The 23,757-nt window shown below is 36.6% G+C and overlaps 2 protein-coding genes across 2 annotated transcripts; both read left to right on the forward strand.

Moving 5' to 3' along the window:
- Nucleotides 1-10,345: 10,345 nt before the first annotated feature.
- LOC137945611 (MADS-box protein EJ2-like) lies at nt 10,346-10,972 on the forward strand. Its single transcript, XM_068791559.1, has one exon. It carries the CDS (start codon nt 10,346-10,348, stop codon nt 10,970-10,972), a length of 627 nt encoding a protein of 208 aa, XP_068647660.1.
- A 9,654-nt stretch (nt 10,973-20,626) lies between these two features.
- LOC137945638 (MADS-box transcription factor 23-like) lies at nt 20,627-21,253 on the forward strand. Its single transcript, XM_068791596.1, has one exon. The coding sequence runs from the start codon at nt 20,627-20,629 to the stop codon at nt 21,251-21,253; it is 627 nt and encodes a 208-aa protein (XP_068647697.1).
- The last annotated feature ends 2,504 nt before the right edge of the window (nt 21,254-23,757 follow it).

Below are 23,757 nucleotides of genomic sequence, written 5' to 3' on the forward strand. Positions count from 1 at the left end.
AACGGTGCCTCCAAATGTTAAGAGAAAATTAGGCTTTAATACTTATAGTCAATATCTAGACCCGTCAACGGTGTGGCGGCGAACACGTCACCGTCTTCTCTTGCGGTCCACTTCATCTGATGACCTCAAAAGTGCCTCTTCTTCCTCATTCGAATCCAGCATTTTCTTAGAGAAAGGGATTTAAAGTTTTTACATTGATTGAGAGTCAACTTTCAATTACTTGCATTCTCTTTTTGCAATAACCCTAGGGTTTGATGTTTCCTACTGCCTATTGAGCAGTTCTATGTCTAATTAGTGATCCAAGAGGGTCTTTTAACTTGGGATTGTTTCATCCACAGTGTGCGTAGACTTGATCGCCTATATCACCTCAAAGAAGGCTACATCAGCCTAGTTTTTGCCAAATTTTTGTAGATTTTTTTTATAAATTAAAATCATTCCAGGCTTCTTGTATGTCCTTGGCATATATTCGAATATTTGATCAAACCCTAATTATGTGAAGTGGGGCCTACATAGTCTACGCATGTATCTAAGTGTGGTAAAGCTATTAGTTGATTGTATTAGTAGTTATTTGTGCTTATGGTTGATTCTAGTGAAATAATCTCCTACAAGAGAATTTGGAGGCTCTGAAGGGAAATATATTATTTTGATCACTATAGAGAGGCTGAATGGGTAGAATTATGTTACTTGGTCTAAGTCAATTAGTAGGTCCAAGTCAACTAGTATCTACCATATAGAAGTCCAAATTTGTTAGAGATGATCCACTAATTCCTCTTACAAATGATTGGGAGATAGAGGATGACTAACTGATGACCCGGTTACTCAATAGTATGGATTGAAAAGTTGAGAAATCATATTATGAATCGTGATACAGCCAACAAAATGTGGGCGTTCTTGGAAAGGAAATGTAGGTGTCCTTGGAAGTGTTATATGCATAGGAAAACAATTTGAATATATGACTTATATATTAAACTTTTCAGCCTTAAGCGAAATGAAAGAGCAGTTACTAATTACTATAGTGAATTACAAGGTATCTTGCAAGAAATCATTTTGTTTCATCCTTCCATCACTGATGAAATGGAGCGAGCTTCGAAAATATCAGAGGCAAACACATGATTCTAAATTTTTGGATAGATTGGGACCAAACTTTGATGCACTCAAGGCTCGGTGGCTTGCCTCATATGATATTCCACCACTTTCTACTACCTTTAACAAAGTTATATGTAGAAACAACAATTATATCCATGGGAAGTAAATAAGTTAGAGGTCATGATCGAAGTGTCAGAGGCAGAGGTAGGTATAGCTCAAGTAGAGTTGAGGCTGAAGTGATGGTATAAGTGATAGAAAATGTGTCCACTATAGACTCATTTTTCCGATAAGTGCAAGAGTAATTTGGTAAACCCCATATAGGGGGGATTAGTCCAACATGAAGTGAGATGAATTACTCCCGCATTATATAGTCCATTAGATTAAAAGCTTAGTGTAGAATAAATTACACTTCAAGTGAATCATGTCAATTCATTCTCTCAGGCAAAAATCAGAGAATTTAGATTCAAACCTTTTTTCCAAATCATTCACATGAATCCGACGATTCTACATACGACCGAAAAGAGAGAGCTGTGTGATTGGGCTCTATAATTGAAATAACAGAAATGATCTGTCGTAGTGTAGAGCTTCGCTAGCAGTGTAAAGCGAAGCTCGCGATTCGACTGGAACGACAGACCATAATTGAATTTCAGAGCTCTCAATAGGGGTTAACCTCAATTTTAGGAACGGATAGAAAAAGGAACAAATAGCATCATTTTTATTTTCAATGTTGAATCCCATCCACATGACCAAGTAGTATATTTATGTGAAAAAATAAATGATAGTTATTTTAAATGATGTGGAAATAATCAATTAGAAAGATTTTATCAATGAAAGTAGATAGACCAAAAGAAAGAGAGAACCCCTAAAATGGGAAAAGTGGAACCAGTGAGAAATATTTGATGAAGGAAAAACCAGTGACTGAATTAGAAAATGATAAATTAAATTAGAGTTGGAGAATTCATGCACCCATCCCAAAGACTATGAAGATACTGATAAGATCATCTTTGTGTCTCTAATATAATAGCAACCCTTAGGAAGAATGAGACCAAAGTATCCTCCCATTGAAGCCGCTTGCCTAGCAGATGGCCGCGCAGGGTTGTGCTTCGTTGAAGAGAATCTTGATCCAAACAACCCTTACGGCGATCGGAAAAAGGGCAGTTGAGTACCCCTGTAACTCTAACAAGCAATACTACGGATGTGGGCTGCTGCAACTGAGATGGAACTACCACTACGGGGCTGCGGGAAGGAGCATTGGATTCGACGGCCTTGGAAATTCGGAGATTGTAGCATCTGATCCCGTTGTGTCATTCGAAGCAGCCCTCTGGTTCTGGACGAATAATGTCCACACCGCCATAACGTCCGGCCAAGGATTCAGAGCAACGATCAGAGCCATTAACAGTATCGAATGCGGCAGCTCCTCCAGTCATGCTGCTAGCCGCATTCAGTTGTTCCAGAAGTACTGTGGCCAACTGGGCGTCATCAGTCCAGGTGCTAACCTCCACGGTTAGAGCTAGTGCAATTACTTGTATAATAACATTCCTGGGGATTCCAGAAGAAACTTCTCCAACTATTGTCATTTTCCTATTTCATGTTGGTGATGTTCATGGTTTAAAGGAGGAACATGTGTCATATGCGAGGAAATTAATAGAACTTTTGTACTTCCCCTGTAGTACCTACACCATGCTTCCATTTGATTAAATGTTATTTGGACTCTTATACCTTTTCCATTTAATATCCCAAACCTTACTTCTTGTATTGATCAACACAATAATATCCATGAGAAATGATGTTGCATCATAGTGAATTAGTAATCAAGTAGGATTTGTCACTATGTTTGCCACTATCAAAACCCTAGTGAGAATCTTGTAGTAGGAAAAACCAACACTTACATGTCATGAAGCTCTGTTTTATAGTGGTCTTTGTTTATGTTATTGCTACTCTTGTGTTTCATCCTATTTCCTATTAGTGCAGATGGGATGAAATTGAAGGTTCATATGTGGGTTTTGCACTATCCACTCTATTAACATGCAATTGTAAATATAAAATCCTTGGTGACAAAGATAAATAACTTTTTTTACCACATAGAGATTATTTGTAAAGGTACTTAAACATGCAACTTGTTGAGAAGGCATTACAAGTAGTTCTTACATTAGATGTATTTGGTCTTGTCTTAGCATTGAGAGAATATTAATCTTAAAATTAAAAAATACCTTTCATAACTTTTCTTCCACTATTGTATGCCTAAAACAAAAACTAGACATCAAATTTTATGAACAAATTGAGTAAATTGGGTAGATGGAAGTCTGTGCACGATATGAATGCTCATAGGAAATGCTTTTACTCAACAAATTTTTAAAAAAGGATTTTACTATGAAATAGAAGATCTATCTCAGTAATGTGTATACTAGGTCCTATTAGTGCACGTTGAGGGAAAGTGAAAGTGAAATTTGAGGGTTCACCATCTGAATTCACTTTCACTGGCTCTCTCGATGCTCTCTGCATCCCTCTCTCTCGACGATCTCTACATCCCTCTCTCTCGACGTTGTCTACATCCCTCTTTCTTGATGCTCTCCGCTCTCTCCTTCCGAACCCCCGTCTCTCTTGATGCTCTTCTCTTTGCTTCCCTCTCAACTCTCATCTCTCTAGACGATCCTCTTGCCGACGACTGGTTGCTTCCTCTCACCGTGTTGTCATGTCACTTCCATCTCGCTCATTCGCTACCCCCCTGTCATCTCTACTTGGCCTCACCCAAGCCCACGACGCCTTCCTCTCCGCCGTCCTCTCTTCCTCTCAACCCTAAGCCTTCATCCTTCTTATCCGTTCCCCTCTATTTATCCTCTCGCTGCCCACTCTCTCAAAACCGAACCCTATCCTCTAGCAGTCTCTCTTTTCTCCAAACACCTTTTCTCAGGTCCTCTCTTTCTACGATTTCCCTTTTTTTATTGGCTTCTTTGTCTCTCACCACCCACTCTTTGACCCTAAACCCAAAAATTTCTCTCATTCTGATCCTCTCGCCGCCCCTCTCTCATACCTCAAACCCTAAAATTTTTATTTTGAACCGCAATCAGTCAAATTTTTGTCTAACCCCTATTCTATAAATGTTTTTAGGGGTTTTGTGATTGAATGGTATTGAATGTTTGATTTTTGTGTTTGATTGAAATTGAAGTGAGGATTGAATGTCTATATTGATACAATTTAAGTGAACTTTAATTTATTATTGAATATCTTTGATGATTTAATATAAATAAAAATTCACTTAATGATTTATTAAAGTTATTTTTTGTGTTTAATTGAAATCTAATTGAATTATAATGTTTGTGTTTATTTGAAATTGCAATTTCTATGTGTTGGCTTTTCAATTGTTAGGGTTTAGGGTTAATAAAGTTACAATTTCATTGTGTTTATGGTTTATGCTTTTAAATTGTTAGGGTTTAAGGTTTAATTTATGTATTTAGGGTTTAGGGTTAATAAAGTTACAATTTCAGTGTGTTTAGGGTTTATGCTTTTCAATTGTTATGGTTTAGGGTTTAGGGTTAATTGAAATTAAAATTCCTGTGTTTAATTTTTATTGCTTATGATTTAATTTCATACCATGTGAAGTAGGTCCTGGTAGATAGTTAATTTTCTTGAAAGTTATTTTATGTTTGAATCTTTCTCATCAAAGCCTATCGGTATGTTCATTTGCTAATTTCATGCTTAGGGTTTAGTTAGTTATTTTTTTACATAGATCTCCATTGTTATTAAATGGTCCCCTTAGCACATTGCTTTTTATGGAGAAAGTAGTTTCTTTCTCCCCGCTTAGCCTCCCCGATCCCCTTCCTTCCCCCTTTCTCTTTGTTTTTAAACAACCCAAATAAGTATTTATAATCATTTTAGATGGCTGGAGGAAGAAAAGGAAAGGGTGTCATGGACAAATCTTATAGGAGGTCATACAACACGTAGACCTTTTCTTGAAGACAACAAGATGTTTGATCTCTTGATTTAGCAGGTCACAATTGTTTTTGGAAACAAGAGGTTTTTGCCGATTGCGTCAATAAATTCAACTAAGACATAGCGAACAAAAAAATGCGAGCAGTTGAAAAACAATACAAGGACATGGAAAAAAACTTACCAAACAGTGATGAGTTGTCTCAATACTAGTGGTTTTGGTTAGGATCTGACAACACACAGAGTTACTGCAATTAATTCACTCTGGCAAGAGTATATCGAGGTAAGTAAATCTTATATAAGAATTTTTTTTTTTTTTTTGCATTACTAAGCACCGTTCCAAGATTTCTAAAAGATTTTTTTTTTTCATGTAGGAACACAAGGACGTTGATAAATATAGACGGGAAGAGTGGCCACTGTACAACAAATTGGCTTTGGTTGCGAGAAAGTCCATAGCCATGGGGACAACTAGTCAAACGTATGTGGAATTGAGTGATGACCTCCCTCATGGGCTAGAAGGGACATTGAACAATGAGATAGATGAGTTTGATGCAATTAGGGAGATCCCTTCGCCATTCTCTAGCAATAATGAATCTGCACATGAGCAGCAACGAAGAGGCTAGCCATCATCGCAATCCAAGTCTATATCATCTTCTACTCATAGTAGGAAGAGGTACCAAATGTCCCCTAATGACATTGGAAGACTCTTTGATGTGATGACCAATATTGCAGAATCATGAATGGATGTCTTCCAAACTAAATATGTCAATACAAGATTTCTATGGTGCAAAACCCTCTTAGAAATCCCTGACCTACCGAGAGAATTTAAATATCGAGTTCCTCAGTGGTTGGACACTGTAGATAATAAGGACATGTTCGTTAGGATGACGGTGGAAGAATAACAAGATTGACTTTATTTTAACTAGCATGAATTGCAATCATCGATGTTGTACTATTTTTTTATGGTTGTATTGACTTTGGGATATCTGATCTTCATTAATTATGTTTTTGTTAGTTATGACATTGTAAGACTTGGATGAAATTATTATCAATCTCATTATGTTTTTAAATTATTATATGTTTTTAATTACTATGTTAGTAGATGAATATGTGTTCTGATTGAGGTTGTGTATGAATACATATGGATGTGGTTGTAGATATGGATATGGTTGTGGTTAAGATAGAGATGTGTTTGTGGTGAAGATAGGGATGTGTTTGTGTTTAGGTTTCTACATTGAAAGAAGTTGTGTTTCAAATAACGATATGAATGTGTTGGTACATGGTCTGTTTATTTTTTTGACACAAGTTGTGTTTCAAATAACGATATGAGTGTGTCGGTACATAGTTTGTTTTTGTCTTGATACAGGTGTTTTTGCATTGATACATGCTGTATTTCAGTTAATGATATGAATGTTTTGATATATGTTGTGTTTTTTCATTGATACATATTTTGTTTTTGTGGCTTAAACATTAATGGTGAAGATAGTGATTTGTTTTTGCACCTTTCTTTCAATTATTAAATGTGTACCTCTACAGGTATTCATGGATAAGGACAAATAAAATATTAGCATTATGTTTGACTTCACCACTATTATGTTATCTATGTCAATATATTATCAAAACTCACACCCCGTTTGATCAACAAGCAAGATTTTGTAAGATGAAGGGTTTTTATCTCATAGAATGTAATGGCAACATGTACATTTGACACGATATTCAGTTACGCACTTGCTGGATGGGAGGGATCAACAACTGATTCACGTGTATTGAAGTCAACATTGACGAGATGAGATAAAATCCGAGTACCTGAAGGTAAATAACATTTCTTTACATAGTATTTTTTACGCATTATTAATTTTCAATTAATTCAAGTGGAAAATATCTTCTATTGTAGATAAATATTATTCAGTGGATGATGGTTATGAAATTTTTTCAGGATTCTTGGCACCCTATCGAGGTACTCGTTATCATTTGTAAGAATTTGGAGATAATCCTCCTAAAAATGAGAAAGAATTGTTCAACTGAAGACGCTCATCCTCTCATCCTAGAGGATTACTATTGAGAGTACCTTTGGTGACTAAAAAGCTCGATTTGTGAATATTGGAAGACGCTCCTCCATTACTTTTGATATCTAGATAAAATTTGCAATTGATCGTTGTGTATTACATAATAATATATGCACAAAGGACTACATAGATATTTTGAAAATAAAGAGGATGATTTAAGTGATGAGTCTGATTTTTTTTTGTAATATGTTGCATTGTGTCTAATCTTTCTTGCTCTCTTTCTCTGAAAGTATCACCTAATTCGTGCAATATTTTCTTTTCTTTACATTATGTATAGGTTTGGCATTTCAGACGTCTTGTATTGGAAGGACTTAATGCTGATCTGCATGATGAAATGGATTTTGTTGCACATGTTGCTGAGAGAAACCCCAAAAAACTATCAGATCTGGTGAGAGGAATAGGATATCATGATCAGTCTGCAGTTAATTTTAGGCACATCTTTCATGGTACTTGCTATAGGTTTAGGCAATTATGGGGATCAAACCTAGCCCTCTATTGTGCCGCATCATGCACGAAACTTCAATCATTAGCAAATGCCTTCAATTTTCTTCATCTTTACGATACTATTTTTGTATTTTTTTAAATTCAATGGTAGTGTAAAATAATATTTGGCTTCCATTTTAATGTCTTTAGCAGGGTATACTATCCTAAGAATGGATCTCTACAGGCATCACAGACGTTGGGTTTGCAGAGAAACTAGGAACTGAAGCAGCCAGTCTGGAACTTCAATTCACAAAGAAAATTCTAGCCCTTTGATGCTAAAAACTACCACGTTTGGTCGCATAGGCTGGTGAGCTTAGTTTTAAGCATTAATAGCTGTGGGTTTTTAGGTCATATTTTAGGTGGATTTTTAGACTGAAAGGTTTCTATCTGCAGTGGGTTCTTGAGACATTGGGAGGCTGGGAGGAAAGAATTGTTCAATCGAAGACACTCATCCTTGAGAACTACTATTGAGTGTATTTTTGGGGCCTTAAAAGCTCGATTTGTGAATACTGATAGATTTTCCTCCCTCCATTACTTTTGATATCCAGATAAAATTTGTAATTGCTTGATGTGTATTACATAATTATATATATATATATATATATGTGCACAAAGGATTACATAGATATTTTGAAAATGAAGAGGATGATTTAAGTGATGAGGTTGGTGGAGAAGTTGATGAGGGTGATGGTATAGATGACGATGAAAATAGCGATGAGAGTGATGATTTTGTGGATGATAACAACCAACAAATGAACATTCGAAGGGACCATGCAATACCATCAACAAGAGCATCATATTTCTGAAATGTGTTAGCAACTCAGATGTGACATAGTTATCGATTATTGTATTTTAATGAATATGAACATTTAGGTTATATTTCATAGGTACTAACTTGATGTTTTTAATATTAGACATTTAAACTTGTTGTATTTGTGTTGTACTTGTGTTACTTGATCATGAATTGATTTTTTTGTATTAAATATTTGAACATGTTATTATTTAAACGTTTACTTTTACACTAGAAATTGTGCACTTTTAAAAATCTATCAATTCATGATTAAGTATTTTTACAAATAAATTATTTTTTCATGGCTTTAAAATTATTAAAATAAATTACCCTCTATCAAAGTTTTTATAATAAAGTATCCTATTTATTTATTTATATAAATTCATGATTTTTAATAATATATTTAATTACTAATTTAAGAGTGATAATGTAAAAGTAAGGATTTGATCAAGCGTCTGAAAATTATAAATTAACCAAATGTTTGTAGGTATTTTAATTTTTATTTGTTATAATTAATTAAATTAATAATTTTATTTTACTTTATAATTATTTTATTAATTTATACCACACAAAAATCTATCTTATTTTATTAATAAAATACTATATTTATTTATTTATTATATCCATGAGTTTTAATGTTATAATAAAATACTAATTTAAGAGTCATAATTAAGATATTGTAAAGGTAAGAATTTGATCAAGTATGTAGAGATTAATAAAAGTAAACATTTTTGTTAAAGCATTCAATTTTTTAAAAATAATTAAATTAATAATTTTTTTAACTTGTGATTATTGTATTAATTTAGAGTAAACTAAAATATATCTTAAGTTATTAATAATATACACTATTTAATTATTTATTATATTAATGACTTTAATACTATGTCAAATTACTAATTTAAGAGTGATAATTATGATATTGTAAAAGTCAAAATTTGATTAAATACCCTATTTGATTAAGCATCTATACGTTATAAAAGGTATATTATTTATTATATTTATTTAAACTAAAATTAAATTTTATTCTGAAAGTTTAATTTTATTTTGTTAATTAAAAAGTAAAATACAATTACCTTCAAAATTAAAATTATGAAAGTATTCTTTTAATAAACTCATTGTCGTGTTTCCTGTACATTTTTTTATTGTACACACTAACACAAGAAAATACTTTTTACATCACTTTCTATTGAGCACGCTAACACGAAAAAGTAATTCATTTTCACTTTCACCGATAAAAGCTCTCTGAAGCCCCGATTGAGATTCCAAAGCCAAATGAAGTGTTATAAAAAATCAACTTAAGCAAACAGAGTCGAAAGAAAGACATTCACCGAAAATATCAATGTTATAAGCTCTCCATCTGCTTTTAGTAACCAGGCAACTAAGTAGTTACATTAATTTGCATTGAAGGTAAAAAGTTAAGGAATGATACATTATTTTCTTTCTTTTTTCTCTTTTATTTTTGTTTTTCTGTTTTTCCATATTTTTCTGTTAGCCTTTCTATTTTAATTTTAATTTTTATTATTTATTTCCTCTATATTTCTCCTCGATTTTCTCTTCCTTATCTACATTATATTTTTTTTCTCTTTTTAACTACTAAAATATGCACATATAAAAAAAATTTAATGTAACTGTAATAATTTTTTAATAGGATTAATTATTTAATAATTATAATTAATTAACCGTTTAGAATAACGTGCGTTGAGTCCACTCCAATGGCTCAGTTAGAAAACCATTCTTATCTTAAAAGAGAAAAGAGTCTTTGTTAACACGGACTAAGTAGTGCATTGAGTCAACTCCAATGGCTCAGTCGAGTCTCTTGACACCAGGTTAACACCGATTAGGTAACACGGTTTTTTCCCCCTTGTTATATAGCTGTAAAGCTTAGCATATCCCAACGGAAATCTCATTTTCTTTCTTATGCGCCAAGTTTTGGCGCCAGAGGAGAGCGGAGCAGAGCAGCGCGAGAGCAACAGAAGCGAGCGAAAGAAAGGCAATGGGGAAGAGGAAGGTGGAGATGAAGAAGATCGAGGATCGACAAGCTCTGCAAGTCACCTTCTCCAAGCGGAAGAAGGGACTGTTCAAGAAAGCTCATGAACTCTCCATTCTTACCGGCGTTAACCTCGTCGTCGTTGCCTTCTCTCCCGCCGGCAGGCCCTTTTGCTTCGGAGACGAGGGTTTGATCCACCTCTACCACCAATGCGAGACGAACATGATTCCGAAGACGGTGGAAGACGAACATTTCTGCCTCGACAAGATCCACTTGGAGCAATGCAGCGTCGTCGCCAATCGGGAGGAACAAGAAGCCAATGCGGCAAAGGCGGCCTCTGAGGAGCAGTTGACGGAGTGTCACCAGACACAACAATTGCTTCATGATATTGAGACTCTGATGGCCAACGATCAAGAAGGAATTTCGCCAGAATCGGAAGTCGACGGAGTTGCACTTACACAAAGAGTTCATGAGCTTGAGAGGTCTCTGATAGCGCCCGATCAAGAAGGGGTTTCGCCAGCATCCGAATTTGACGGAATGTCCTCGTCCGAACCTTCGGCTTCATCGGAAGATTTCTTTGATGACCTGCCGCCGTTGGATGTCCCCGACTACTGCCTTGGCTTCCAGACCTGATCTTGGAATCATCCCGCGTTGAGGTTCAGTTCTTTAATTCTTTACACTGTTTGAGTTCGGAAACAGTGTTTCTGTATTTATTGTCTTCACAGGGTGTGTTTCTGTAATTTGACGGAGTGTTTCATATTGTCTTCAGGGTGTGGTAGTTATTAAACACAATGCACACATCATATTGTCTTCACTTCAACAGTTTCAACAGTGTCATTTGTTTCTGTAATTTGACGGAGTGTTTCATATTCTCTTCCGGGTGTGCTAGTTACTAAACACAATGCACACATCATATTGTCTTCACTTCAACAGTGTCATTTATCAATGAACTTGCTATCTGCTCTCTGTTCTTCTAAATTGTCAATGATGATATTATTGGGCAGAGCATTATGCCTCAAGATTGCAAGTCCTATGTAGTCTGATTGAATGTTCCTTGGGTTTTTCGCGACTGTCATTTTTACTGACTTTCCTAATTCCTTAGCACCAGGGGAACAAAATTGTAGAGCTGAGTTTCCATCTTTCATCTCAGTCAAGTCATGGGCAATACAACTTGTTTAATTTATCTGTAGAAAGAAAAAACCATGTTGTTCAGAAGTTTTGCGCCTTTATTTGACATCAGCATTGTAGGCCACACTTTTTTTTCTTCTTTTTTTAAATGGCGGTATGATTTTATTAAGGGATGCAAATTAGCACCCAAAATAACAAGGAATGCTTATACAAGATATAGAATAAGCATCTCATGAATTAAAGTGGGAGGGAGTTCCCAATCTGCCTAGATACTCCTTTTGCAAACTGCTCAGGCAGATAATTGGCTGATCTTAGGATATGGAACCAGTTGATTTGTCCATGAGGAGACAATTTCTGAGACCTCATCCAGAATGTATCTGACCCTCCATGGGACTTGCTGAATCTCCCTCAATGTGTTTTCACATTGACTTTCCATGATTGGGGAGGGGGCAGGAATGGTGCATTGATATGAATTAAGAAAAAGGAACGGGAGAAACAGATGGAAATACCAAATATCTTGATAATTGCTACCCACAGAGCATTGATGAATGTGCAGTGCAATAGGATGTGATTTTTTTATTCTAATTTATATCCACATAGTTTGCAAATACTTTTAGCATCTGCTTGGCCCTTTTTGATCAGCTGTGCTTATTTCTGGGTCCCTTGCAACGATCAAAAGGGCCAGAAAAGCTTGTGACAGTGCCTTCTTTCCAAACCACACTTCTAACCAGAGTTTAATTGCGATCTCCCTCTTGCATGGAGTTAGGCCACACTAATAACCCATAGACATCAGAGCAAGGACTTTAATTTAATTTATGTGATTACTCTAAGACAAAGTATCTGTTCATTTGGTTGAGCATATTGGTACAAGCATTGTCATTCATCTTTCCTCCTTTATTCTCCCCAAGATGCATAAAGGTGAATTTTCACTTTTCTCAAAGATGTTGTGGCAGAGGAAACACATATCTTTTATGGGGTTTAAGAAGCTTTAAGAAAAGAAATCAGTGATTTTGAGAGAAGAGAAGGGATTTGCAAGTCTATGGACTAGCATCAATACTAGTCCATTTCAAATTCCAATCATACGGTGCGGGTGAGTAGAACACAACTATGTGATTGGAAGGGACTAGCATGAGAAATGTTCCCACTGACCGTGTAGTAACTATGTGCTACATATTTAATAGAATGCTTCCATGGAAAAAAACCAAAGTGATTAGAAAGGGTCTGATTTGTCACCAGGTAATACATATTTCATATGGCACCAAACTCATCTCACTTGAACATGAACTGGAAAAGTGGTAACACTATCATATGCCTAAACAAAGTATGCTATTTGGTTTTGATTTTTTTTTTTTGGTTGCTCGACATCATCGCAGGCACTATCTTTATTCGATTATATAATAGCCTATCGTATTACTACATTCTATTTATTTCAGTCAACAGCAGCATTATTTGGTTATAAGTGGTGATTTTGATTTATTTTTTGCATTTTTCTTGTGTTTTTCTGTAATATGCTGCATTGTGTCTAATCTTTCTTGCTCTCTTTCTCTTAAAGTATCACCTAATTCGTGCAATATTTTCTTTTCTTTACATTATGTATAGGTTTGGCATTTCAGACGTCTTGTAGTGGAAGGACTTAATGCTGATCTGCATGATTAAATGGATTTCGTTGCACATGTTGCTGAAAGATGTAAATCTCCCTAATTTCAGAGAGGTTTTTCTGTATATTCAAAACTCTCACTACCGATTTACAGTTTCCGTCGGGTTTTAGAAACCCTATTCGAAAAGGAAGAGGAAGACTGAAATTACAAGTATGCCCTTGGGCCAGAATTTACAAGTATGCCCTTGGACCAAAGAAAAAGACAAATATGCCCATTTACATATACATATTTACATTAACACCCCCCCTCAAACTTATGAAGGGGCAAGTAACATAAGTTTGCCTATGAGACGATGAAAACGAGCAGTTGGATGCGATTTTGTGAAGACGTCCGCAAGTTGAGAAGTGGAGGAAACATGGGGCAAGGTGAGAGAGCCTTGTAAGTAGTGATGCCGCATAAAGTGACAATCAATCTCAATATATTTCGTACGCTCATGAAAAACCGGATTCTTGGCAATTTGAATGGCACTTTGATTATCACAAAACATAGGGGTAGCAGACAGTTGAGGAAAGCCAAGTTCTTCAAGTAAGCGGCGAAACCAAATTAACTCAGCAGCAGTGGTGGCCATAGCCCGATATTCTGCCTCGGCAGAAGAGAAAGAGACTACAGATTGTTTCTTACTTTTCCAAGACACTAAAGAATTCCCAAGAAAGATACAATACCCAGTAGTAGATTTGTGATCTATCGCATCACTAGCCCAATCAGTATCAGAATAACCAGGGAGAACCAAATCAAAGGTGGAAGACAAAAGTAAGCCATGATGCACAGTGCCACATAAGTAGCGTAAGATACGGAGAACTGCTGTCTAATGAGTGGTACGGGGGGCAGAAGTAAACTGACTAACCACATGAACAACATAGGTAATATCAGGACGGGTTACCGTCAAGTAAACTAGGGACCCAACTACCTCTCTGTATCGGGTAACATCTGACAACAAGTCACCATCTGTAGGGCTAAGGCGATGATTGAGTTCAATGGGAGAATCCACAATCCGATCATCTGTCAATCCTGCTCGACTGATCACTTCAGAGATGTATTTGGATTGAGACCAAATATAACCTTCAGGAGAATAGGCAACCTCAATACCCAAAAAATACCGTAAATACCCAAGATCCTTCATTTCAAAGAGAGAGTGAAGGTGTCATTTAAGGTCAGCAATGCCAGCTTCATCATCACCAGTCACAATCATATCATCAACATATAGAAGGACCACAATATGCCCCACAACAGTTTTACGAATGAACATGGCGGAATCATAGTTGGAAGCAGCAAAGCCAAGGCGGATCAAAGAGGAACTGAATTTCGCAAACCAAGCACGGGGAGCTTGTTTGAGACCATATAAAGCCCGTCGAAGGCGGCAAACATAACCAGCAGGATGAGGAAGACCTGGTGGTGGCCGCATATATACCTCCTCGGTCAAATCACCATTTAAAAAAGTATTTTTAACATCCATTTGATGAAGATGCCATTTGTGAACCGCTGCAATAGAAATCAAGGTGTGAATCGTCTTCATTTGAGCAACTGGAGCAAAAGTCTCATCATAATCAAGTCCTTCTGTTTGGGAGAATCCTTTTGCAACTAACCGAGCTTTGTAGCGCTCAAGTGCACCATCAGATTGAGTTTTGATTTTGAAAATCCATTTACAACCAATAACATGCTTACCGGGAGGAAGTTGAACCAACTCCCAGGTACCTGTTTGGTGCAGGGCGGTGAGCTCATCATTAATAGCTTGTCGCCAATTTGCATCGGATACAGCTTCCTTGTATGACTTAGGCTCAATAAAAGAATGAATCTTAGACAAAAAGGTTAGATAGGGGGAAGAGAGCACATAGGAAGATGGACTATACCTCTGAGGGGGACGGCGAACACAAGTGGAAACGTGAGGGGTGGCAAGATGCGGATCACCAGAGTCCAGAGAGTCGAGAGGGAGAGGCGCCATAGGAGAAGGTAAGTCAGTACCTGCATGTGACTGTTGTGAAGGCATAGTAGAGGAGACCTCCGGATGGAGGGGTGAGTCAATGGACGGATGGTGAATGAGTAACTGGTCATCATGGGGCTCATCAGGCACAAATGGATCAATGTGTAACAATTATGTGTCATGCAAACCAAGAGTAGACAATGGAATCCGAAAGTAACAGAACTGTTCCAAAAACTTAACATTGCGAGAAACAAAAAGTCTACCAGACTCAGGATGATAACATCGGTATCCTTTTTTACCAAAACCATAACCTAGAAACACACACAATGCAGATTTGGCAGACAATTTAGTGCGACAGGAAGGGGGTAATAAAACAAAGCAGGCACAACCAAAGACTCGCAAGTAATCATAGGTAGGACGAACACCATACAACCATTTAAAAGGAGAGATACTGCCAGAAACAAATGACGGAATTCGATTTATCAAATAAGTGGCAATATGAAGGGCTTCCCCCCAAAATTCAGAAGGGACAGAGGCATGGAGTAGTAAAGAGCGAGCAGTTTCAATAAGATGACGATGTTTACGTTCTGCAACACCATTCTGTTGAGGTGTATAAGGACAAGACAACTGATGAATAGTGCCCTCGGACTTCAGAAAACCATTCAATAAAGATGACATATATTCACCACCCGAATCAGAGCGAAATTTTTTTATGTGAGTGGAAAAATGGGTTCGCACCATAGCACAAAATTGAACATAAATAGAATAGAAGTCTGATTTCAGATGCATAAGAAATATCCAAGAGAAATGAGTAAAATCATTGACAAGCAATGCATAATAGCGAACCCCACCTTTTGTGGATACAGGTGCGGGTCCCCAAACATCAGAGTGAACAAGATCAAAGGGAGAGGAGGTAACTGAGTGACTCAATGTAAAGGGTAAATGACATTGTTTGCCAAGATTACAACCAACATAATCACGAAGAGGGGAAGATTTAATAGTAGAGTCTAACATATTGTGTTTGATCATAAACTGTAAACGAGAAGCAGAGACATGTCCTAAACGAGTATGCCATAAGTAAAAAGAGTTATCTACAAAAATTAAATCTTGCAACATGGATTGAACAGAAAAACTAGACACCTGCAGAGATACTGGCAATTTCAAATCATCAAGCAAGTAAAGACCACCTTCTCTATGGCCTATCCCAATCTGCCTCCCGGACTGGCGATCCTGTATAAGACAATGATCAGAAGCAAAGGTAATGGTGAGACCCAAATCTGTAAGTTTTCCAATTGAAAGAAGGTTAACAGCTAGATAGGGAACATAGAAAACATTAGATAAAGACCAAGTAGGGTGAGTGACGGTTCCAACCGAGGCTAGTGGCATGGGAGAGCCATTAGCCGCTTGGATGTTAACAGGGTGAGAAGGCTTAACACAATCATGTAAAAGAGACAAGTGGGGTGTCATATGGTGTGTGGCTCCAGAATCTAAGATCCATTTATGAGTGTCACTGGAGCCAGCCAAACAAGACATACCTGTATGAGATGCAAATTGAGTACTGAGAGCAGACAACTTGCCAAGAATGCGAGTGAGCTCGACAGCTAATGATGAGAGATCAGACGTAGAATCACTGCTGGTGGGAGCTGGGGCAGAAGAGGCATCTGAACTATCCAAAGATCCAATGGCAGCAGATGGACGAAAACCTTTATGCGGAGGTGGACGACTGAAGGCATGATGTGGTGCAGATTTGAAATGGCCTTGATTGTGATGACTAGAGGCATGATGTTGTGAAGGTTTGACATTGCCTTGAATTTTATTGTTGCTTTGCAGTGAGGGACACTGGTGTTTCCAATGACCTTTACCATGACAGTAGGAACATTCATCTTGTGGAACTGGCACTTTTGTCTTTCCTGATGACTGATGAGTATGAAAGTGTGTTCCAGAACCAAGTATGCCCCCTGATGACTGAGTATGAGAGTGCGTTCCAGAGACCAGTACATGTGACATCTGGTGATGATGTCTTACTGGAAGAAATCCTACCTAAAGACCTTAATCGTGTTTCTTCAGCCAACAATTCAGATACAGCTGCAGACAAGGTGGGTAGCGGAGCTCTATGGATCATAGATCCTCGTATCAGTTCAAAATCATTGCGAAGAGCTATAAGAAAGTCGATAAGTTTGCGATCATCACATGCTCGGGTATATTCAGGGAGCTTCCGAAAGGAGGGTGGATCCATCATATATAGTTGATCCCACAGAGGTGTCATAAACGAGTAGAATTCTTGAATTGTACGATCACCTTGCTTAGCAAACCGAAGTTCTGTCTCAATTTGATACCTTTTGGCAAAGTTTGTCTGTTCATACAGAGTTTCCAAATAGTCCCATATTTCTTTTGCAGTCTCATACTTCAACAATTGCAAACTGATAGACTGATCCACTGAGTTGTCGATCCAAGTGATGATCTTTGCATTATCAGTCAACCACTTCTTATTTTCTTTGATGAAGTCAATGGATGTAGGTTCTGGAGCAGTAATACTTCCATCAATGTAATCCCATAGGTCTTTTCCAACTAGAAAATCTCGCATCACAAACTTCCAGAGTGAGTAATTACTCCCATTTAACCGGACATAAATGACCTTCATATCCTGACTAATTGAATCCATATATAGGTAATTCCAAATTGAAACCAGCTCTCAGCCCAGCCACTATATGCAACTTCCCTCACAAACACAAATCTATATCACAGTTTCTCAAAAATTAATATTACTAGGACTTCAAGCAACCACCAATAGAGGTATGTCCGAAACCCACTCTAAGACCCCAAAATCAACCAATTTCAATGTTAACCCTACTGCAGGAATTTTTTAAAATTCCATGAGTCCGTAATGCCTTCCACGGACAGAAATCGCACAGGTGAATACTAGAAGTCGACGAGACAGAGCAAACAAGCTGCAAATATCCGAGAAATGGAGAGGAACCAACCTTTGAGGGCGCCGAAACGAGGATTCAACCCAGACAGAGCTTGTTTGGGGCGGCGAGACGTCTTTAAGCACCAGGGATCACCGGGTGAGGAGCAGACGACTGGCGCGAAAGCATCAAACGAACAGAACGAGCACAAACTGAGCAAAATAAAAAAAATTCGAGTGCGAGAGCAACCAAACCACCTTAGACTGGAAAATCGAAGCAAAATCGTGCGATTTCCTGCTCTGATACCATGTAAATCTCCCTGATTTCAGAGAGGTTTTTCTGTATATTCAAAACTCTCACTACCGATTTATAGTTTCCGTCAGGTTTTAGAAACCCTATTCAAAAAGGAAGAGGAAGACAAAAATTACAAGTATGCCCTTGGACCAAAGAAAAAGACAAATATACCCCTTTACATATACATATTTACATTACCAAGAGAAACCCCAAAAAACTATCAGATCTGGTGAGAGGAATAGGATATCATGATCAGTCTGCAGTTAATTTTAGGCACATCTTTCATGGTACTTGCTATAGGTATAGGCAATTATGGGGATCAAACCTAGCCCTCTATTGTGCTGCATCATGCACAAAACTTCAATCATTAGCAAATGCCTTCAATTTTCTTCTTCTTTACGATACTATTTTTGTATTGTTTTAAATTCAATGGTAGTGTAAAATAATATTTGGCTTCCATTTTGTATTACATAATTTTATATATATATGCACAAAGGATTACATAGATATTTTGAAAATGAAGAGGATGATTTAAGTGATGAGGTTGGTGGAGAAGTTGATGAGGGTGATGGTATAGATGAAGATGAAAATAGCGATGAGAGTGATGATTTTGTGGATGATGACAACCAACAAATAAACATTCGAAGGGACCATGCAATACCATCAACAAGAGCATCATATTTCTGAAATGTGTTAGCAACTCAGATGTGACATAGTTATCGATTATTGTATTTTAATGAATATGAACATTTAGGTTATATTTCATAGGTACTAACTTGATGTTTTTAATATTAGACATTTAAACTTGTTGTATTTGTGTTGTACTTGTGTTACTTGATCATGAATTGATTTTTTTGTATTAAATATTTGAACATGTTATTATTTAAACGTTTACTTTTACACTAGAAATTGTGCACTTTTAAAAATCTATCAATTCATGATTAAGTATTTTTACAAATAAATTATTTTTTCATGGCTTTAAAATTATTAAAATAAATTACCCTCTATCAAAGTTTTTATAATAAAGTATCCTATTTATTTATTTATATAAATTCATGATTTTTAATAATATATTTAATTACTAATTTAAGAGTGATAATTAAGATATTGTAAAGGTAAGAATTTGATCAAGTATGTAGAGATTAATAAAAGTAAACATTTTTGTTTAAGCATTCAATTTTTTAAAAATAATTAAATTAATAATTTTTTTAACTTGTGATTATTGTATTAATTTAGAGTAAACTAAAATATATCTTAAGTTATTAATAATATACACTATTTAATTATTTATTATATTAATGACTTTAATACTATGTCAAATTACTAATTTAAGAGTGATAATTATGATATTGTAAAAGTCAAAATTTGATTAAATACCCTATTTGATTAAGCATCTATACGTTATAAAAGGTATATTATTTTTTATATTTATTTAAACTAAAATTAAATTTTATTCTGAAAGTTTAATTTTATTTTGTTAATTAAAAAGTAAAATACAATTACCTTCAAAATTAAAATTATGAAAGTATTCTTTTAATAAACTCATTGTCGTGTTTCCTGTACATTTTTTTATTGTACACACTAACACAAGAAAATACTTTTTACATCACTTTCTATTGAGCACGCTAACACGAAAAAGTAATTCATTTTCACTTTCACCGATAAAAGCTCTCTGAAGCCCCGATTGAGATTCCAAAGCCAAATGAAGTGTTATAAAAAATCAACTTAAGCAAACAGAGTCGAAAGAAAGACATTCACCGAAAATATCAATGTTATAAGCTCTCCATCTGCTTTTAGTAACCAGGCAACTAAGTAGTTACATTAATTTGCATTGAAGGTAAAAAGTTAAGGAATGATACATTATTTTCTTTCTTTTTTGTCTTTTATTTTTGTTTTTTGTTTTTCCATATTTTTCTGTTAGCCTTTCTATTTTAATTATAATTTTTATTATTTATTTCCTCTATATTTCTCCTCGATTTTCTCTTCCTTATCTACATTATATTTTTTTTTCTCTTTTTAACTACTAAAATATGCACATATAAAAAACATTTAATGTAACTGTAATAATTTTTTAATAGGATTAATTATTTAATAATTATAATTAATTAACCGTTTAGAATAACGTGCGTTGAGTCCCCTCCAATGGCTCAGTCGAGTCTGTGTTAACACGGACTAAGTAGTGCATTGAGTCAACTCCAATGGCTCAGTCGAGTCTCTTGACACCAGGTTAACACCGATTAGGTAACACGGTTTTTTCCCCCTTGTTATATAGCTGTAAAGCTTAGCATATCCCAACGGAAATCTCATTTTCTTTCTTATGCGCCAAGTTTTGGCGCCAGAGCAGAGCAGCGCGAGAGCAACAGAAGCGAGCGAAAGAAAGGCAATGGGGAAGAGGAAGGTGGAGATGAAGAAGATCGAGGATCGACAAGCTCTGCAAGTCACCTTCTCCAAGCGGAAGAAGGGACTGTTCAAGAAAGCTCATGAACTCTCCATTCTTACCGGCGTTAACCTCGTCGTCGTTGCCTTCTCTCCCGCCGGCAGGCCCTTTTGCTTCGGAGACGAGGGTTTGATCCACCTCTACCACCAATGCGAGACGAACATGATTCCGAAGACGGTGGAAGACGAACATTTCTGCCTCGACAAGATCCACTTGGAGCAATGCAGCGTCGTCGCCAATCGGGAGGAACAAGAAGCCAATGCGGCAAAGGCGGCCTCTGAGGAGCAGTTGACGGAGTGTCACCAGACACAACAATTACTTCATGATATTGAGACTCTGATGGCCAACGATCAAGAAGGAATTTCGCCAGAATCGGAAGTCGACGGAGTTGCACTTACACAAAGAGTTCATGAGCTTGAGAGGTCTCTGATAGCGACCGATCAAGAAGGGGTTTCGCCAGCATCCGAATTTGACGGAATGTCCTCGTCCGAACCTTCGGCTTCATCGGAAGATTTCTTTGATGACCTGCCGCCGTTGGATGTCCCCGACTACTGCCTTGGCTTCCAGACCTGATCTTGGAATCATCCCGCGTTGAGGTTCAGTTCTTTAATTCTTTACACTGTTTGAGTTCGGAAACAGTGTTTCTGTATTTATTGTCTTCACAGGGTGTGTTTCTGTAATTTGACGGAGTGTTTCATATTGTCTTCAGGGTGTGGTAGTTATTAAACACAATGCACACATCATATTGTCTTCACTTCAACAGTGTCATTTGTTTCTGTAATTTGACGGAGTGTTTCATATTCTCTTCCGGGTGTGCTAGTTACTAAACACAATGCACACATCATATTGTCTTCACTTCAACAGTGTCATTTATCAATGAACTTGCTATCTGCTCTCTGTTCTTCTAAATTGTCAGTGATGATATTATTGGGCAGAGCATTATGCCTCAAGATTGCAAGTCCTATGTAGTCTGATTGAATGTTCCTTGGGTTTTTCACGACTGTCATTTTTACTGACTTTCCTAATTCCTTAGCATCAGGGGAACAAAATTGTAGAGCTGAGTTTCCATCTTTCATCTCAGTCAAGTCATGGGCAATACAACTTGTTTAATTTATCTGTAGAAAGAAAAAACCATGTTGTTCAGAAGTTTTGCGCCTTTATTTGACATCAGCATTGTAGGCCACACTTTTTTTTCTTCTTTTTTTAAATGGCGGTATGATTTTATTAAGGGATGCAAATTAGCACCCAAAATAACAAGGAATGCTTATACAAGATATAGAATAAGCATCTCATGAATTAAAGTGGGAGGGAGTTCCCAATCTGCCTAGATACTCCTTTTGCAAACTGCTCAGGCAGATAATTGGCTGATCTTTGGATATGGAACCAGTTGATTTGTCCATGAGGAGACAATTTCTGAGACCTCATCCAGAATGTATCTGACCCTCCATGGGAACAGCTCGAGGTGCTTGGACATCCAGGCACGGGGACTTGCTGAATCTCCCTCAATGTGTTTTCACATTGACTTTCCATGATTGGGGAGGGGGCAGGAATGGTGCATTGATATGAATTAAGAAAAAGGAACGGGAGAAACAGATGGAAATACCAAATATCTTGATAATTGCTACCCACAGAGCATTGATGAATGTGCAGTGCAATAGGATGTGATTTTTTTATTCTAATTTATATCCACATAGTTTGCAAATACTTTTAGCATCTGCTTGGCCCTTTTTGATCAGCTGTGCTTATTTCTGGGTCCCTTGCAACGATCAAAAGGGCCAGAAAAGCTTGTGACAGTGCCTTCTTTCCAAACCACAGTTCAAACCAGAGTTTAATTGCAATCTCCCTCTTGCATGGAGGTAGGCCACACTAATAACCCATAGACATCAAAGCAAGGACTTTAATTTAATTTGAGTGATTGCTCTCAGACAAGGTATCTGTTCATTTGGTTGAGCATATTGGTACAAGCATTGTCATTCATTTTTCCTCCTTTATTCTCTCCAAGATGCATAAAGATGAATTTTCACTTTTCTCAAAGATGTTGTGGCAGAAGAAACACATATGTTTTATGGGTTTAAGAAGCTTTAAGAAAAGAAATCAGTGATTATGAGAGAAGAAAAGGGATTTGCAAGTCTATGGACTAGCATCAAGACTAGTCCCTTCCAAATTCCAATCATATGGTGCGGGTGAATAGAGCACATCTATGTGATTGGAATGGACTAGCATCAGAAATGTTCCCACTGATCGTGTGGTAACTATGTGCTACATATTTAATAGAATGCTTCCATGGAAAAAACAGCAAGAGATTAGAAATGGTCTGATTTGTCACCAGGTCATACATATTTCATATGACACCAAACTCATCTCACTTGAACATGAACTGGAAAGTGGCAATAGGATCATATGCCTAAACGAAGTATGCTATTTGGTTTTGATTTTTGTTTGGCATGTCATGTTGCTGGAGATCATCGCAGGCATTATCTTCATTCGATTATATAATAGCCTACCTTATGACTACATTCTTTTTATTCTAGTTAACAACAACATTATTTGGTTGTAATTGATGACTTTGATTTAAATTTTTCATTTTTCTTGTGTTTTTCTGTAATATGTTGCATTGTGTCTAATCTTTCTTGCTCTCTATCTCTGAAAGTATCACTTAATTAGTGCAATATTTTCTTTTCTTTACATTATGTATAGGTTTGGCATTTCAGATGTCTTGTATTGGAAGGACTGAATGCTGATCTGCATGAAGAAATGGATTTTGTTGCACATGTTGCTGAGAGAAACCCCAAAAACTATTAGATCTGGTGAGAGGAATAGGATATCATGATCAGTCTGCAGTTAATTTTAGGCACATCTTTCATGGTCCTTGCAATAGGTTTAGGCAATTCTGGGGATCAAACCTAGGCCCTCTATTGTGCCGCATCATGCACGAAACTTCAATGATAAAAAGTCCCTTGACTTTCTTCATTAGCAAATGCCTTCAATTTTCTTCTTCTTTACGATACTATTTTTGTATTGTTTTAAATTCAATGGTAGTGTAAAATAATATTTGGCTTCCATTTTAATGTCTTTAG

The sequence above is a fragment of the Aristolochia californica genome, unplaced genomic scaffold (genome assembly GCF_029961685.1).
Source record: "Aristolochia californica isolate CCGP_79_NKW_82.1479 unplaced genomic scaffold, dmAriCali1.0.hap1 SCAF_1, whole genome shotgun sequence".
NCBI lineage: Eukaryota > Viridiplantae > Streptophyta > Magnoliopsida > Piperales > Aristolochiaceae > Aristolochia > Aristolochia californica.

Coding starts and splice junctions, on each gene's coding strand:
- LOC137945611 (XM_068791559.1), top strand. CDS start 10,346: ATGGGGAAGAGGAAGGTGGAGATGAAGAAGATCGAGGATCGACAAGCT.
- LOC137945638 (XM_068791596.1), top strand. CDS start 20,627: ATGGGGAAGAGGAAGGTGGAGATGAAGAAGATCGAGGATCGACAAGCT.